At 44.5% G+C, this 19,409-nt stretch overlaps 1 protein-coding gene across 3 annotated transcripts in view; it reads right to left on the bottom strand.

The window, feature by feature from the left end:
* Nucleotides 1-19,409, bottom strand: part of PRKCG (protein kinase C gamma) — a 539,544-nt gene that overhangs the window by 42,863 nt on the left and 477,272 nt on the right. For all 3 annotated transcript variants that reach the window (XM_068241314.1, XM_068241315.1, XM_068241313.1), the window contains 2 exons: nt 18,358-18,420; nt 8,617-8,755 (listed from right to left, as the gene is read on the bottom strand). In XM_068241314.1, the coding sequence (XP_068097415.1) occupies nt 8,617-8,755; nt 18,358-18,420 (202 nt within the window). The remainder of the gene's footprint in view (nt 1-8,616; nt 8,756-18,357; nt 18,421-19,409) is intronic.

Genomic DNA, 19,409 nt, shown 5'->3' with positions numbered 1-19,409 from the left:
CTTTCTGAACTCGAGCTTCAGCTTGAGTTCTCTATAAGCACTTATTGCACTTCAGTGTAAAAACAGTATTGCAGTATTGCACATAGTACTTCACCCGTCCAGGTTATGGAACACACAGAGACCGCTCGACCAACAATTATTTTGCATGGACTGTGCTTGATCACGGACTGATTGGCTCCATGGCGGGATAAGGCTCCATAGGAGTCTGACTGGGCTCTCAAATGCCGAAATGTAATATCGACGTCTGAGACGCCTGCAGGTTGCGGCACCAAAATGACCTGATCGGTTAAAGTGGACTTAGTGGCCTACAGTTTATAATGCGTACGTACAAAAAGGGCGCCCGGACAAAAAGGGCGCGGGGTGTAAACTCTAAATAATAATTAATCATTAATAGGGTTTATAAAAATAGTGTGCTATATTTCGTTTACAAATAAGGTTTAACAAAATTATAAATCATTAAATAATGTTTATGAAGTCGGAAATTGTGAAAACGTTATTCTTCCCTGTTTCTAAAGTTAAACTTATAATTACGTTTATGAAAAAAACAATAATATATGTTTAATTGTTATAATTCTATATTATTGTGAATAACCTTCATTTACGGTTTGTTCTTATAATAAAATCTGAAAATATTCTTTATAACGATGATATAAATATAACTACGTTCGTAATAAGTGTTGTAAAACATTAGTAATTATTACTAAAATTTTATGAAAACTTTACCTAAGCCTACTCTTACACAGAACCCTCCCTGTACCTATCCCTAACCCCTAGACCCCCCTGTTGGTGCCTAAACCTAAGACCCCCCTGTTGGTGCCTAAACCTAAGACCCCCCTGTTGGTGCCTAAACCTAAGACCCCCCTGTTGGTGCCTAAACCTAAGACCCCCTGTTGGTGCCTAAACCTAAGACCCCCCTGTTGGTGCCTAAACCTAAAACCCCCCTGTTGGTGCCTAAACCTAAGACCCCCCTGTTGGTGCCTAAACCTAAGACCCCCCTGTTGGTGCCTAAACCTAAGACCCCCCTGTTGGTGCCTAAACCTAAGACCCCCTGTTGGTGCCTAAACCTAAGACCCCCCTGTTGGTGCCTAAACCTAAGACCCCCCTGTTGGTGCCTAAACCTAAGACCCCCCTGTTGGTGCCTAAACCTAAGACCCCCCTGTTGGTGCCTAAGTAACCCTCCCTGTACCTACCCCTAACCCCTAGACCCCCCTGTTGGTGCCTAAACCTAAGACCCCCCTGGTGGTGCCTAAACCTAAGACCTAAGACCCCCCTTTATTATGTGGATAATAATGTTTTACTAATTGTGGATGCAAAAAATATTTTGCAATTTACGTTACGTACTGATCGCTTTATTTTGTGAATAATAATGTTTTACAAACAGTATGGGATAAAACTTTAAATAATGTTTTAATTAGTTAAATAAGATAAATATGTTTAGTATTTTTATAAACGTTATTCGGCACGGGTGCATTTTATAAACGTAAATCACCACAAGCACACTTATAAATCATTAAAAATCTCCTGGCGCCAGTTGTAAACGTTATTTATGTCCTGCGCCCTTTTTTCCTGCTCGGCGCCCATTAAACGCTATTTATTATGAGAGTGAATGGCATGCGCCCTTTTTTCCCGCTTCCGTTTATAATAGCCAAAATAATGTTACAATTGTGTACATCGTTCTTTATTTGCAAAATTGTTTTAGCTATTAAAGTGCCACTGCAAAAAAAATAGAATGGCCTAAATTGGTTAGTGGTCTTCTTTAACTTCAGGTAAAAGCTAATCAGAGGCTTGAAATACATATATGGGAGCCGTTTTACCTGCCAAATACTGTGTCACGAATGAAGAAGGCGGTTTTTGGTTTGGCAACAATTTTATGAGAAATACAAATTGTAAAGAAAATATGTTGCAATTTCTTTAGGATTGTGTAATTTTCAGAAAGTGCATTGAAATCCTTGAGAACGGCTTAGAACAGATGTTTTGCAAAAAAAAAAAAATCTCGATTCAGATGAAGACATGATTTGTTTTACGGAGGAGAACATTTGTGAATATCCTTATTCTCCAGTCTTCTTTGTGGATCAAATATGTATACTGAGCTACGCAGGCAGTCACTCTAATTTCCCATTCTGGTATTGCATCTGTATGCTTATGAGACGGTGAACTCGCATAATTATACTTCTTATAGTTATTAGTATCTATGAACTGTAAAACTGCCTGCCCATATGATGATTCAGTACTCACCTACATTGGTGTAACTACCAAGAAGCAGACCAGAGGCGTACAGGGGAGCAGCCTCTGCGGCTGCAGGGGGGCCCAGGGCTGTAAGGGGGCAACAAGTACTATTTCACTCCCTCTGATATAGGGGTCCAGCCTTCAGATCAGGTGTTTATGTGGTTATATTTTTTATGGGAGTGAAGATTATGTTGGCCACACTTGTCTTCTTACCCTTGCAAGATGGGCCCTCAGCAGTGGCGTAGCTACAAACCTCTGGACCCCAATGCAGAATTTGTACCTGGGCCCCCACCCTTCATGAAATAGCCAGGTATAGGTGCCTCCAGTATAGGTAGCCAGGAATAGGTGCCCCAGTATAGGTAGCTAGGAATAGGTGCCTCAGTATAGATAACAAGGAATAGGTATCTCAGTATAGATAGCCAGGGATAGGTGCCTCAGTACAGATAGCCAAGGATAGGTGCCTCAGTACAGATGGCCAGGGATAGGTGCCTCAGTATAGATAGCCAGTGATAGGTGCCTCAGTACAGATAGCCAGGGATAGGTGCCTCAGTACAGATAGCCAGGGAAAGGTGCCTCAGTACAGATAGCCAGGGATAGGTGCCTCAGTACAGATAGCCAGGGATAGGCGCATCAGTATAGATAGCAAGTGATAGGTGCCTCAGTATAGATAGCCAAGAATAGGTGCTTCAGTACAGATATCCAGGGGATAGGTGCCTCAGTATAGGTAGCCAGGGATAGGTGCCTCAGTATAGATAGCCAGGGATAGGTGCCTCAGTATAGATAGCCAGGAATGGGTGCCTCTGTATAGATGGTTAGGAATAGGTGCCTCAGTATAGATAGTCAGGAATGGGTGTCTCAGTATAGATAGCCAGGGATAGGTGCCTCAGTACAGATAGCCAGGAATGGGTGCCTCAGTATAGATAGCTAGGAATAGGTGCCTCGGTATAGTCAGGAATGGGTGCCTCAGTATAGGTACCCAGGCAGAGGGGGGATGCAGCGGCACACACCAGCAGAGGGAACATCAAATACTCACTTTGCCGAGATCCACGCGCTGCATCTACTTCTTACTGTGAGATGGAAATCAAGAACAGGAATAAGTAAGTAGATGCAGCACGCGGATCACGGCGAGGTGAGTATTTGATGTTCCCTCTGCCACTGCTGGTGCGTGCCGCTGCATCCCCCCACGCAGCATGTGAGGAGGACAAGTGGGCCCCTCAGGGACCGGCCCCTGGCCCTCAGACTGTTAGGGTCACAAGGGGTAGGCAAGGGAAAAGGTGTGAACAATGGAGGCCCCATCAAAGTTTTGCTAGGAGAGCCCCATGATTTGTAGTTATGCCCTTGATGCAGGCCCCACAACCACTGATGGGCCGGGGATCAATGGGGGCCAATCTTCTTATTTAGGCTTCCCCCTAACACTATTAGAGAGTGCAGGAAACCCCTGTCATGCATTTTATTATGGTGCGCAGCAGTTGTCTTCTTCCTTCACAGTGCCAGACTGGTATCAGGGCCACCCCTCTCTGTGACAGTGAAACATGACACAAGTGCCAGTGTTTCCCTGCACTTCCTTTGCATGGGATGGAGGGGCGACTGGGGTGTGTGGAATTACACTGCTGCAGATTAAAATGTATGCAGCTTGAAAATGGACAAATCGAATGTTCCCTCAGCAGGACCATTTTCAAACGGCATACATTTGCATACAAAATTTGTATAATACTGCATTAACTCTAAATTAATTGCATCTCATTGACCATCCCTATTGCAAATATGGCTTTACTGGGGGAAAGAAGGGGGTTGGATATAGTGGGTAAGCAGCCCCATCAAACTACAGCTTATGGAGCCTCCCAGCAAAACTTCAGTTACACACTCATATTTTACAGAGAAAACTGCCTCCCCAAAAAATTCAATAACACCAGCAGCGTAACATGAAAGAGGATTACAGCTCAGCAGGTATTGGGAGTCAATGCCCCAGGCGACAGTTCAGGGACAACTCCTAATGTGTCATTAAAAGGAAGGTCCCAGCAAATAAAAATAAAAAAAATCTACTTACCCGGGGCTTCCTACATCTACTGCGCCTGCGTGAGAACCGCTCTCGGTCGGATTCACATGGTCTGAAGAGTACTGCGCAGGCACAGTAAGCGCCCACGCAGAACAATCTAGACTACTGGATCTGGAGAGCTGGAATCGTAGCTGCGGCAAGGGCACAGGACGGCTGCCAGGGGCTGGAGGAACCCCGGATAAGTGGATTTTTTTTTTCAGCTTGCATCTTTCCATTTAACACTAGTCACTAGCCACAGTGAGTCTGCTACTATGGAGGGAGAGGGTAAGGGATGATGCACTGCGAGTCTGGTACTATGGAGGGAGAGGTATGATGCACCGCGAGTCTGTTACTATGGAGGAGGGAGGAGGAGGGATGATGCACTGCGAGTCTGTTACTATGGAGGGGGGAGGAGAAGCGACATGTACCGCGAGTCTGTTACTATGGAGGGAGGAGGAGGGACGATGCACCGTGAGTCTGTTACTATGGAGAGGGAGGAGGAGGGACGATGCACCGCCAGTCTGGTACTATGGAGGGAGAGATATGATGCACCGCGAGTCTGTTACTATGGAGGAGGATGGACAGTGCACCGCGATTCTGTTATGAGGGGAGAGGAGGAGGGACAGTGCACTGCGAGTCTGTTATGAGGGGAGAGGAGGAGGGACAGTGCACCGCGAGTCTGTTATGAGGGGGGAGGAGGAGGGACAGTGCACCGCGAGTCTGTTATGAGGGGGGAGGAGGGGGGACAGTGCACCGCGCGTCTGTTATGAGGGGGGAGGAGGGGGGACAGTGCACCGCGAGTCTGTTATGAGGGGGGAGGTGGGGGGACAGTGCACCGCGAGTCTGTTATGAGGGGGGAGGTGGGAGGACAGTGCACCGCGAGTCTGTTATGAGGGGGGAGGTGGGAGGACAGTGTACCGCGAGTCTGTTATGAGAGGGGAGGTGGGGGGACAGTGCACCGCGAGTCTGTTACTATGGAAGGGGAAGGAGGAGGGATGATGCATCGTGAGTCTGGTACTATGGAGGGGGGGGGGGGAGAGGAGGGACGATGCACCGCCAGTCTGTTACTATGGTGGGGGGCGAGGAGGGATGATGCACTGCGAGTCTGTTACTATGGAGAGGAAGGAGGAAGGACGGTGCACCACGAGTCTGTTACTATGGGGGGGGGGGGGAGGAGTGGTGATGCGCTGTGAGTCTGGTACTATGGAGGAGGGGGGAGGGACGATGCACCGTGAGTCTGTTACTATGGAGGGGGGAGGAGGAGGGACGATGCACCGCGAGTCTGTTACTATAGAGAGGGAGGAGGGACGATGCACCGCGAGTCTGTTACTATGAAGGGGGGAGGAGGAGGGACGATGCACCGCGAGTCTGTTACTATAGAGAGGGAGGAGGGACGATGCACCGCGAGTCTGTTACTATGGAGAGGGAGGAGGAGAGACGATGCCCCGCGAGTCTGTTACTATGAAGAGGGAGGAGAGACGATGCACCGCGAGTCTGTTACTATGAAGAGGGAGGAGGGACGATGCACCGCGAGTCTGTTACTATGAAGAGGGAGGAGGGAAGATGCACCGCGAGTCTGTTACTATGGAGGGGGGAGGAGAAGGGACGATGCACCACACACGATGGAACAGTTTTGGTGGGTTGCTTGGGTGTTTTTAAAAATCCAGCATGCTAGCTCTTTAGGCATCGTGAACAGGGGCGTAGCAATAGCCATAGCAACCATGGGGCCCTGGAGCAGAGGGGGCCCAGTGGGTACTTCATGTATTCACCATTAACTTTCTTGTGTTTCTCTACACTCTGGCTTTGCCTTAGTGCCCATGGACTAATTGTAGTGTTGATTGCATGAATATGTCAATTGCCCAGTTAACTCAAGGTAGGTGGCATTGCAGTGTGGCTACATCTGAGGGCCCAATGACATTTTTGCTATGGGGCCCCATGATCTCTAGCTATGCCACTGATCGTCAGGGGGGTGCTGTACACACACTAGATTATCACCTGAGATGGTCTTTATCAGCCACACCTGTGAATGTGAATCTAGTATGTGTACTTTGATCACCAGCATAGTGAAAGATTCATCCATTTCATAGAGACTCACATGCAGATTTACATACCACCCAATAATATCAATTGAAATAAAAAAATTAATCTCTCGCATGCATCAAATGAACATACTGTAAAATGATGTAGGCATGTTCAATAATATATGCAATCTTTTCAAGCGTGCAACTAAAAAAAAAAAAAAAAAAAAAAAAAAAAAAAGGTTTGCCAAATATGTTATGGAACTTCACCACCTAGTGGATCCTCTATAGAATGCCATCTGAATATTCATAATCCATTTTGTGGAATGTACTGCAAGAACCCAGTAAAGATATCTGCTTCTCCATTGCGTTCAAATTTCAGTTGTTTTCAGAAAAAATACCTTAGTTTCTAGGAGTTTTCATAAGGATGCTTTGTAAACAGAACCCAAACTATACCCGGCACATTTTAGGTACAATAATGACCATGTGGTAATAAATCACACTAAATGTATGGTATAATTGGTCAAGGTCATCATTTAAAGCAACCGGAAGTGTCACTAACTGCCTAGCAACAAAAAATGAATGTAACACATAGGGGAGTCTTGCAACACAAACTCCTTACACTGAGTGGACTGGATTTCTTTGCTTTTTATTCTGGCTATGCAGTGACCGATTAGCTTCAGTGTAAACATTATGTCCTTTGGATTTTTTGAATGACTTTTAGCCCTTTGTTAGTGGATTCTCTGAGGAAGTTGGCTGTTGGCCATGAAATGCATCAGGACATTTGCAAAAAAGCTCCAACTGTATAGCTTGTTAATACATTTGAAAACTGTTAAAACCTCTTTATGGATAACTGATCCAACTCTTGGTTCTATGACAGATTGCCATTCATTTATTTTTCTTTGGCTCATCTTTTAGGGATTGAGGATTGTGTGATAGCAAAATTGTGATTGGCCAGCTCAGAGATGGGTCATGTCACGCATTCATTTGAAAAGTGTGCCTGGAAAAAAGGGCATCAGATATAGCTGAGTTTCTATTTTCGGCTACAAAAGGGCGCTCGATATAGCGGAGACTTTTTTTCAGCTATAAAAGGGGGCTGTATATAGCCGAGATTTTTTTTGGGACCATAAAAGGGCACTGAATAGAGCAGAGATTTTTTCTTTAACAGCCTGTCAGCCGTGATCGCAGCTGGCAGGCTGAACACGGAGCTACGCTTCGTGTCTCGGTAGGAAACAATCGCACATGTGCACGTGCGTGGGCCCACCGGTGAGTAGAATGGTCAGGCAGGCAAGGTACGGCAACAGAGAGGTAAGTATCGGTACAGAATCGTGAGGCAGGAGAGTAAACGGTAATCAGGCAGAGGTTCAGCAACAGGAAGGTACGTATCGATACAGAATCGTGAGACAAGAGAGTAATCGGTAATCAGGCAGAGGTTCGGCAACTAGGAGACAGATAGGCAAAAGTCCAGGATCAGAAAACAGGATCAGAGTGAGAGTAATAGCTAAGAGTCATACACAGGAGATCAATATAATAAGCAATATCCTAGTCTAGGTGTGAAGTGCTTGGCATCCACACCTCGGAACTAGTCTAACAAATAAACAGTAACAAAGTAGCAATATCCTAGACTAGGTGTGAAATCCTTAGCATCAACACCTGGGATTTAGTCTAAGGTCTGAACGCTAACACGCAAGTATTCATGACAACTGACAGCATGTGAATGAAGCCTAAGAAGCAGAGGAGACCTCACTGGCACGCCCCCCTCCATCAGCCAATCCTGGGCGCCATGGGACTCCTCTGACGTCAGCCGACCAGCAGGTCAGCTGACTGGCTTCCTTCCCGCATAAAGGTCCAGTCTGTGCGCACGCCCGCGCGAGGCGGCGACCCCCTGCACAGATGAATGCCCCGTCCCTGGCGTCCTAGACACCGGACGGACGGATGGCCACATGGAGGCAGGTGCGGCCGCGGTGCTGTTCGCCGCAGCTGCCTCGTGTCTTACAGTCATGCTGTAAATTCATGGAATGCTTCAATCTCTCTACTGGCAGAAAACATAAAAAATAAGAGCAGAAGTCCTCTGTTATCGTCTCACACTGCCTCCTAGTGACAAGTGACCATCAATTCACATTACATCAGTACTAATTAGAAGCAGGGAAATGTAACAAATAAGAAATAAAAAATGTGCTAAAATAAATTGGCCTGGAGCACCGGTAAACCTCTAAATAAATGGACAGCTAAAAGGTTAAGATTTTATAAAGTACAGCGTGGAGTTCCCAGTTCGATAGTTCATATTATCCAGGACCTGAAGCATTACACAAGTATGGGTATACAGGTGACCGTTACCTCTGGAGCGATGTAGTCTGGAGTTCCACAGAAGGTGCGCGTAGTCGCTCCACTGAAAATGTTCTCTTTGCACATTCCGAAGTCTGTGATTTTAATGTGTCCCTCTGCGTCCAGCATGACATTATCCAGCTTCAAGTCCCTGCAGAGAAGTGCAGTGTCAGCAGGATGAGAGCAGAGTAAATGAAGCATAGTGCAATAGCAGAGAGTAGATCAGCAAAGCATGGGGGAACCTCTAAGGAAATACATTACAACCTACATGATGTTACTTAGAAATACCATAGCAAATATAATAGAAGGAACTCATGAAGCAGCACCAGTAGGATAATAAGTGCTTGAGATAACCAGTCTCCTAGCCTCTTTTATAGAGTGCTGAGAAGAACATATATTACAAAACGTATTTAACCACTTATGTACCAGTTCTTGGTCTCTTAAGGACCAGAGGCATTTTGGTAAAAAAACAGGGTTCACCGTTGTCACGCTGCACGGATCCGTCTCTATTGCCCTTCGTGCCACTCTCTGTTGCTGCAGCCTACTCACTCTGCTGTCAGTATGACAGCAGAGCTCCGTGAGCCGGTCAGGAGCCGATTTAATTGGCTCCTGACCCTGTGATCAATGTGAGCCAATCACAGTGATTGCAGGGTCAGGAGCCAATGAAATCGGCTCCTGACCAGCTTACGTAGCACTGCTGTCATACTGACGAGTGGGCTGCAGTGATGGGAGAGCAGTGCGATTGGTGGTAGCGTGCAGCAAGATATTAGAAATCTACGTCCTGGCAGGGATAAAAGATCCCAAACACTGCGTAGATTTCAATTACCAAGGTATGGAAGTGGTTAAGGGAAATGTGTAGTATTTTTAATTGTAATTTTGTATCTACTAATTTTGTTTACCATTAAGAAAACCCCCACAACATTTATACATGTTGGACTCCCTGGAAACTGCTCCAACTGCTTCTCCAGCTCATGATATTCACTATGCTCTGAGTCCCACTGCCCAAGTGTTATCCAACCGGCCCCGCCCTCCTCCATGTGCCATGTGGTTCAGCTATGTCCGCCATCTTCACTTCTCTGATCCTGCAGCATAGCTGGTCTGCTCTCTCACTGGCTCCCAGTCTGGCCACACCGCAGCCAACCCTGCTGTACACGGCACCTGCAACCTGCATGCCAAGGTGGCATCAGTGACAATTGTAACCCACAGTCTAAGCTTGCTCCAGCCAATGCTGATCCAGTATTAACAAAAGAAGGGGAAGAAAAAAAAGAGTATATGTATACTCTATATGTATATGTCAAAGGAGATCACCACACCTCCTACCAATCCAAAAACAAAGTTATCTGCAAACTGTGAAAAATATTTCAATGATGAAAAGAAGTGCCAAAACATACAAAATCCATCAATTGCCAAATGCCCTTGTTGCAAAGGGGGATTGAGCTATCCCTGTTACAAACAGTGATAGAGTGACACCACGAGTCTTGATAAAGACCCTTTATCAAGCATAGAAAAAAAACAAGATCACAGGTACATAGTAATTATAAAGATAAGCAGCAAAGAGGAATGTGAGCCAGAGCGAACCAAGTGGTTTCGGCGCACGTCGCTCAGTGCCGAGACTAGGTGCTGCCAGCCATAGCAGTAGCATTATGCTGCACGGGTGTGTAAGGGTAATTTGGGTTTCTGACGATCCACGGACCCCGGATAACATCTCCCTCTGAGCTGCAATGACTCGGAGGGGGAATAGTATTTACCCCCGCCGGGGATTTGCACGGCAGCAGGGTGAGCCGTCATTAGTCTCACCCAGCGCCCAGCTCACCGGTGGCGTACATACAGATACGCAGCCGGAGGGCCTGCTGAACTGCAAGGCGGATTGCTGATCCAGTACACATAAAGGTAAGATGCATGTCTCCCTCTGCTGTACCATTGGTAAAAATGAGCTCCCCTGGCCTCCATACAATGCACTGGGGCACACAAATAACTTGGCCAAATCAGGATACACCTATATGACGTCTGGCTCACTGCTTATTCAGGATCCACACAACTATGTGTTGCTCACTGATTTCATCAAAATCAATAGGCAGAGTACAAAAATGAGAATAGCCCTAATGCATTTCACACCCCCAACAGGTGCTTATGCATATCCCTAGGAGAAAGCACCTGTTGGGGGTTTGAATTGCGTTAGGGCTATCCTCACTGAATTTTAATAGAATCACAGAGTGAGCTACGGATGGTTGTGCAAATCCTTGTTTGACATCAATATGGTTGGGGTGGATGGTCCTTGATGCTACGCACCTGTCCAAGCTAGAACTGGGCAGAACGTTGAGATGGAGCAACTATCTTCCAGTTAAAACACCTTGGGCAGATGTTTGTGACAAACTGAGTGATGCCCCTCAGTGTCTTCCCTATTGTTCCAGGCTGCATTTCAGTCGTCTCACCTATAGCCCCACTGAAATCATAAGCCTCCAACTTCCTTTTACGTACTGGGCTCTTTTCCTTCAGTGAGATAACCAAAATTAGCTTACCTGGTAATGCTGTTTTTAATAACCCTCCAGGACAGGTGCTACATATGAGATATGGTCTCCGCCCTCAACAGGAAACACAAAGAACTAGCTCTCTATAAGTTCCACCCCTCAGTATCCACCTGCCAGTACGTTCCAATTAACTGTCCTGATACCGATTCTTCTTTCAAACAATTTAACAAAAAACTTGCATGTACATAAAACATCCGTATAAACACACAGAAATATATGCTTCAGTCAATATTATACATAAATATATATTTTAAAATGGGTGGGTCACCTGTCCTGGAGGGTTATTAAAAACAGCATTACCAGGTAAGCTAATTTTGGTTTTTTCAAATAACCCTCCAGGACAGGTGCTACATATGAGATGATATGCAATAAATACCAACCTCAGGGAGGGACAACAGCCTGAAGAACTTTTCTTCCAAATGCCTGTTCTTCTGCTGATAAGCCCAGTCGGTAATGCCTAACGAAGGTGTTCACGGATTTCCAAGTTGCTGTCTTGCAGATATCCGCCGCTGTTGCTCCAGCTCTATAAGCCCAGGAAGTTGCCACTGACCCTGTTGAGTGAGCGGTTACCTCTCTAGGACTTTGAACTCCTTTCGATTTGTAACTGACAAACAAAAAAAACTAATAACTAGAGGTTCTAATGCTAACCTCTCATCCGAGTATAGTGATAAGGCTGCCACTTGGATCTTTAGGGTACTCAATGCTAGATTTTTGTCAACGTATCCTTGCAAAAATCCTAACACTGTAGCGAGCTTATTGGATCGGAGTCCTGTCTTTCTCTTCCATTGACAAAAATTTTCCAATAGTTTTGATATATTGCTCTAGTGACTTTCTTTCTACTTTTAATTATATTCTATTAACCCTCTATCTTTTAAGATCTTCCTTTCAGAAACCAAGCTGTCAATCGAAGATTCGGAATCTGAGTCCATTTGTCTTTTCTTTTTGAGAAGGTATAGTCTGTCTGTTAATGGCATTGGTCTGTCCACCAGCATCAACTTAATCATTGGATACCAGATTATTTTCAGCCAATCTGGTTCAATTAATATTAGATACATTGTTATCGATTTCAGCTTCTGTAATACTATTGGTAACAGCGGTATTGGAGGAAATGCATAAGATATTTGATAATCCCACATTTGAGCCAAGGCATCTACTCCCGAAGCGCCTCTTGGGTCTAGAGAGAAAAACTGGCGGCACTGAGTATTCTCCAGATTGGCGAATAAATCGATCTGTGGTTGTCCCTACTTTTTCGCTAACAACTTGAACACTTCAGGACTTAGCATTAGACTGATAGTCTCTTCCCGCTGAACAGATCCACCATGTTGCTTAATAAACCCTTTAGGTGAACCGCTGAGATCGATTGAAGATTGTTCTCCGCCCAATCTAGCAGCTGCAGTATCAAATCAAGAAGTTGTGATGACCTGGTACACCCTTGTTTGTTTACATACATCACTACTGTTATATTGTCTGACCTGATCTTGAACATGCTGGTCTTTTAACCTGTATTTTGCTTGGTCTAGGGCTCTCTTCACTCCCAGATGCTCTCCGAAATTTGAAGATTGGGTCTTAATCTGCTTTGACCAAGTTCCTTGTAGATATATCCCATCTATGTGGGTTCTCCCAAGAATACTTGCGTCTGTTAACACTTTTGTCATCTGAAACTACCATAGTCGTCCCCGAGTGACATTGTCTGCTATTATACACCAACTGAGTGATTGTTTCAACCGTGTTGGAATAGACACCATGCGGTTTAAAGCTGCATGACTTACTTTCCAACTGCGCAGGAGCCGTTGTTGTAATATTCTCACGTTTCAATCAAGGATGGTCGTAGTCAGCCAACTTCGCTACGCTGGAACTACACATGGTTTTACTCAATTACACTTCAACAAACTACGGCTGCGAATATCAAATATTCGTTTTGTATGCATCACATAGACTATGCATTAAAAATCCGCAATTACGTGTAGTGTGAAGCATAGTGTGTGCGGATGCTTGTGCTTATATGCAGAAAATTTTACGCATTCATTTCTCTATAACTGCTTATACCGGGACCTCTTCAATGCATACATTCCCCTTTCCCCTGCGTAAATTTGTAAGCATACAATCACACGCTGAAAATTAGACGCAAGAAAAGCATTCGTAGTTCACTACGCAATACACACATTCACTACGCATAGTGGGCGTAAGCTACGTGTAGCAGTACATTACTATGCGTAAATTCATAAGCGTTGTTTTGAAAAACTTTACCTATGAACTACCATGCGTAGATGCAAACTATGATGCGTAAATTCGCACTGGCGTAGTTTCTGCTCATCCCAGGTTTCAATGCCCAATACACTGCCGGTGCTGTGGATGTCAAAAATCCTATTAGACTCATCACTTGTTTGACTGTTACAATTGATTTTTGCTGGAAATTTTCCACTAAGGCATGAATTTTGCCTAACTTGTCTTGTGGAAGAAATAATTTCTAAGCTATGGAAATTAATTCTGAACCCCAAGAACTGAATAACCTGTGTCGGAATCCCCTAACCAACCTGCTCGTACCAACTGCTGGATGACGAGATCTCTGATGTTTCAACTTCACAATACTGTCTGTCACTACTAAAAGGTCATCTAAGTATGGCATTATCATAACACCTTTTTAATGAAGGGTTCCCACAATTTCTGCCATTACTTTTGTGAAGATTCTGGGTGCTGACGTGATTCCGAATAGGAGCAGTAGCAGACCATGCTTTCTTAAGAGAAATTTCAACTTATTTTCTGGTTTTTAAGGCCGCTTTAGACCTTGAATGCTAACTCATTCACCTTCCAACCTGACTAAATGCAGCATCAAGTTTAGAACATGAATCCCCAGGCTTAGCGTCTTCCTCAGAAAATGGAAAGCGCCTTTTCAAACCCTGAGGCTACTTTCACAGTGGGATGTTGCGTTTTGATGCAACGTTACAATCGCAACGCAAACTTACACCGCAGCACCCCAAAAGGTTGCAACGCAAGTTAATGCCTCGTTATCGTCCCATACAGTAGAACATACAGGCAATGAAATCTATGCTTCCAAGTAATTACTGAGCATGTGCAAACCGTCCAACGCAGCCAATAATGTGTATAACGCACAGCATGCAGCACTATCTAACAATGCTACAAGTTACACACAAACGCAACGTGTGCACTGTGAATGTCCCACAGACTTAGTATTGCTGTGCGTTAGTCTGCGTTGAATCATTTTATAACATGCGATTTTACTGTCGCACTGCGAAAGAGGCCCTAGATAGAAATATTCTTTTATCCGGCTCTTTCCATTGAGCTGTGATTAAGTTTTAATAGAGGAATATGAACTGGGAAACATAACTGCTAATGCTCACATGGTTCCATTCCTGTGTATATCATGTATCATTGCAGATGATTTTTTTTTTTTTTTGAATGAATTGCCTTCAATGATTCTTCAGTTTCTTCCAGCAGCAAACTTAAACTTTGAGGACTTTACAGTCCCCTCTGCTTCACTCTGCACAGATAAATCCTCAAAAGATTTGGAATCCGGATTAACAACTTCCTGCTGACTATCATCTTCCTCTTCAGAAGAAAGTATTATTCTAGGAGATTTCCTTATTGCTTTCTTAGGTTTTGTAGATTGAATTTAAGCAGTCTGAAGCAGTTGTGAACCTGAAGTAGAAGTAAGGCTTTCTTTAAAAGCTTTAAATGTTTCCACCATTTCTTGCCTAATGGATAACAAACTCTTTGCAAGATGCTGTAGTATCTTTATTATTTGCACTTGATATGCATTTTTAACAAGATACTTTAGACCAGTCTAAGGCCTTTTGCACACTGCATGCATTTGCAGTGTGCAGGGAGCCCAAGGCTTCTTTCCCACCAGGACGTTGTGTTTTAGGGGATGCTATAAGTTGCATAACATACCCCTAACGCAATGCCTGGTGGTGCTGGAGGAGGACGCTACCAAGAACTGCGTTATGCAGCTGTTGGTGCGCCTTTTTCGCGATGTGCGATGCGGAGACCATGTGATCCGCATCACTTGGTCCCGCCAGTCAAACGCCACACAGAGCGGCCGCTCCAGGAAGTAAACACTGCACGTCACAGTGCAGTGAATATTAATTAGCCATGTGGCTGGCCGCGGAGGAGGAGGGGAGACCTCCCCTTCCAACATAACTGCGCATGTGCAAACAGTCTAACGCGGCTTACCTGTTTATAACACACAGCATGCAACACTTTGTTCCAAAGATGGCAATTGCTGGACCTATCAGAGCTATCAGTAGGCTCAAAAGCATCCTGAAAAACATGCAATTGATGATTTAATAAATTAAGTCTGTTAACCAGCATACATAAATATTTAACATGCCATGAGATAGCTATTTGGTATAATCAGTAAACCCCAGACTTAGCTCTACTCATAAAGCTAGGCATATATAAAGTATAACAGTGAAACTTAATCTAATTTCAAGTAAAATGAAATGATAAAAATAAATTATGCTGCCCATTCAAATGCAAGATGCATACGACAAATTAAATGCGCACAGAACACATTTACTGGGATAATTAATCAATCAATTGATTTTGTCCACCTTCGTGCACAAACCTCATGATGAAGTTATCTGCAGGAAAGTTTTATAATTCAGCAGTTTAAGTAAAGACATGAGAACATGCTTAAGATAAACACCCACAACCCAAACAATTTGGGTAAGTAAACATAGTGCTGAATACATGGGCAAGAGTAGACAAAAGACTTTCTACAACCATCAGCGCTGTAAGAAACTAAAAAAATCTTCCCTTGCGCCAGGTTTAGGCATAGACCTCAGAATCAGACGGGCAACCATCCTCCGATGTCCGCCGCCACTTACTTGGTCTGCCGTCCTCTGTCTCGTGTCCATCTCCACCAAACACCAACCGCGGTGTGGGGAATGGACCTCTCGGCGTTCTGACAGCTGCGCGTACCGGATACGATGTCCCCGTAAGGTCGGAAGTGTCGTGCTCACAGCGCTATTGCCCTTGCCTCCGCTCTGGACACGCTGAGAATCACACTACCGCCAAAGGAAGTCACCTTTCCGCCTCCGCAAAGTGAAAGCTTCCCTCCGAGGCGCGATCGGTCTCCACCATGCTGCCTCAAACACCGTCTCTCCTTACATAGCTGACCTCCAGCATGATTCAGAGATCCACTACCGTGGAAAAACAAGGTAAACCCCCAGTAATCCTTCCAGGACAGGGCTACCTATAAAAGTTCCATGGCCTCAGCACTGCCTGGCTGCACACCATATCTAGCTGTAGAGAGCTAGATGCTTCCCGGGACAGGAAACACAAAGAACTGGCAGGTGGATACTGAGGGGAGGAACTTATAGAGAGCTAAATCTTTGTGTTTCCTGTTGAGGGCGGAGCCCATATCTCATATGTAGCACCTGTCCTGGAGGGTTATTTGAAAAAAATCTTTTTTAACACTGTCCTTTGTAACTGTGCGTTATTATATTTATCAGCCACATTTGTACAGCAACAACTGGAATGGAACCATTTTTGCCTAAACCTACTAGAGAAAACTTCCCAGCTTCCACAAGTAGAAAGCTCACCAGCCCTCCCAGTAAAATGACTGCTTGAGAAGATGCTGATTGAGAACTGGATAACAACAAATATCTGAAGTGGCCTAGCACTTATGGCTTGACCCGGCATCTATCATTTCTGACGCAACATCTACACACCTGAAAGATCTCAAACTGGAAATCAGTGCTCACTCTCGGGGTTTGACAGAAATGGAAACTCGAGTCACAGGTGAAAAACAAATTGATGCCAACCCTTCAACTTTAAAACAGCTGTCACCACAGCAATCTGTCATTATGTCCTGTATTGAGAACTCAGAAAAAAGGTCAAGAAGAAGCAATTTAAGATTTGTCAGACTGCCCAAATCATATCCTGCTGGCTTGCTCCAACTAGTCTGTTCGACATCCTTCCCAGCACCTTTTAGACTAAACAAAAGGAAGAGAGCAATCACCTGTTTTAAAAGCCTCTCCCTCCAGGTGTCTTATAATATTGCATTTAATTATTAATTATGTAGGTAATATTGTATTACCAATATTATACTATGTAGGGTCCATAGCCTGTGGCAAACAACTTGCAATTCCTCTCCTGTAACCTGTACTTTCACACTATTACTCCTAATGCTATTCTTATTACTAACCCTCCTATCACTATGACTAATATCAACCCTCCTACCGATATGCCCAACACTAACTGAAACACTCCAGCACCACTTACCATTCCATCATGCTGATTGCCGATCACTATTCGATGCTTGCCGAACACTCGCACTGCTAACCGATCATTGAGTGCTACATCTCTGATGGGAAGCCTCTGGACCTTTTCTGAGGTAACAATCTAATTTTTATTTCTAAAAATGCATAGGTGTTCTTCAATTGGTAAAAAAGCCTGCTCCCTAGTGGTTTAACCGGCTTTGCTCTATTACATCAGGGCCAGAAATACTTTGATAATCTACTTAAAGAGAACCCGAGGTGTGTTTAAAGAATGTTATCTGCATACAGAGGCTGGATCTGTCTATACAGCCCAGCCTCTGTTGCTATCCCAAACCCCACTAAGGTCCCCCTGCACTCTGCAATCCCTCATAAATCACAGCCGTGCTGTGAGGCTGTGTTTACATCTGTAGTGTCAGTCTCAGCTGCTCCCCCGCCTCCTGCATAGCTCCGGTCCCTGCTCCCGTCCCTTCCCTCCAATCAGCAGGGAGGGAAGGGATGCAGGCGGGGACTGGAGTTCTGCAGGAGGCGGGGAGAGCAGCAGACTGACACTATAGAGATAAACACAGCCAGCTCTGACAAGCTGTTTGTCAGCAGCGTGGCTGTGATTTATGAGGGATTGCAGAGTGCAGGGGGACCTTAGGGGGGTTTGGGATAGCAACAGAGGCTGGGCTGTATAGGCAGATCCATCCTCTATATGCAGATAATATTTTTCAAACCCACCTCGGGTTCTCTTTAAATTTCCCTACTCATTGAGTTTTTTCTTAAAATGCTACAATATAAGAACCCACCTCTATGGGGTACTTCATATAAATAATGTCAGCAACAAAAGAACTACAGCTCTGAAAAAGACAACTCCCAAAAAATCTGAAATTATCCTCCACACCTCCCCCCCTCAAAAAAAAAAAGCACAAAACAATATACCGGTAGATAGTAGAAAATGCCATCATGAATACAATGGTAATAGACCCATAAACATCTCATACCTGTAGATAATTCCCTTATTGTGAAGGAAGAAGAGGCCAATGGCAATCTCCGCAGCATAAAACCTACAAGGAAAGACATAAAATAGTGACCATACAAAACAAAATTGAAGGCAGAATAAGACAGTTATGTGAATCCGAAGACACAACAAAAGTTGTTTAGGTGATACCTTTAATGACTAACAAGATTTCTCTGCAAGCTTTCAAAACTTTAAGTTTCTTCATCAGGCATGTTTCAGAACTGGATCAGAACCATACAAAGTACTGTCACATACAGAAGCTTTATATAGGATTCTCTAGGGTATACAGCAATTTGACACCATGGTTCAGTCTTCCTCTTTTTGAAATATAATGCTAGGTACACACGATGCATTTTTCCGGTCGATCGATTTTCGATTCGATTTTTCGCTAGATTTCTCACTCAATGCTCTTATCTTTTCTTATCGATTTCCATTCACTTCCATGAGGAATCGACCAGAAAAACGATTGGAAATAATATCACACATGACGGAAATTATCTATCGAACCATCTAACAAAAATTGTATGGTGTGTACCTAGCATGAAGGATCTCATCAAAGCTTGGATCTATTCCCCCTGAGAGCTTTTTACAATGGGTAGAGACACACACACACACACTAATCAAATTAGCTATTCGTCAGCACCTAACCACAGGTACTGTATACATCAACTCTAATCAAATTAGCTGTCAGAGAGCAACAGGTAATAACAGGTAATTTGTGAAATCAAGAACGATCTGGATTTAAAGGCTATAAAAGCACACATTTTTCTTTTATCACAGTATAAATGCACAAAGTTTTGGCACGCAGAGCACTTGACAAAGGCCTGAGTGCTGAAACATTTGTGCATTTATACTGTGATAAAAGAAAAATTTGAGCTTTTATAGCCTTTAACTACTTGCCTACTGTTCCACGCCAATTGGCGTGAGCAGTGCGGCAGCCCCAGGACCGCTCCATGCCGATTGGCGTGAATGGTCTTCTATGGGGCTAGCAGGAGATCACGCGCATCTCCTGCTTGGGGGGCGGAGCTCCGCCCC

This window comes from Hyperolius riggenbachi, chromosome 6 (assembly GCF_040937935.1).
Source record: "Hyperolius riggenbachi isolate aHypRig1 chromosome 6, aHypRig1.pri, whole genome shotgun sequence".
Lineage (NCBI taxonomy): Eukaryota > Metazoa > Chordata > Amphibia > Anura > Hyperoliidae > Hyperolius > Hyperolius riggenbachi.
This window is presented reverse-complemented; position numbering and strand designations above follow the sequence as displayed.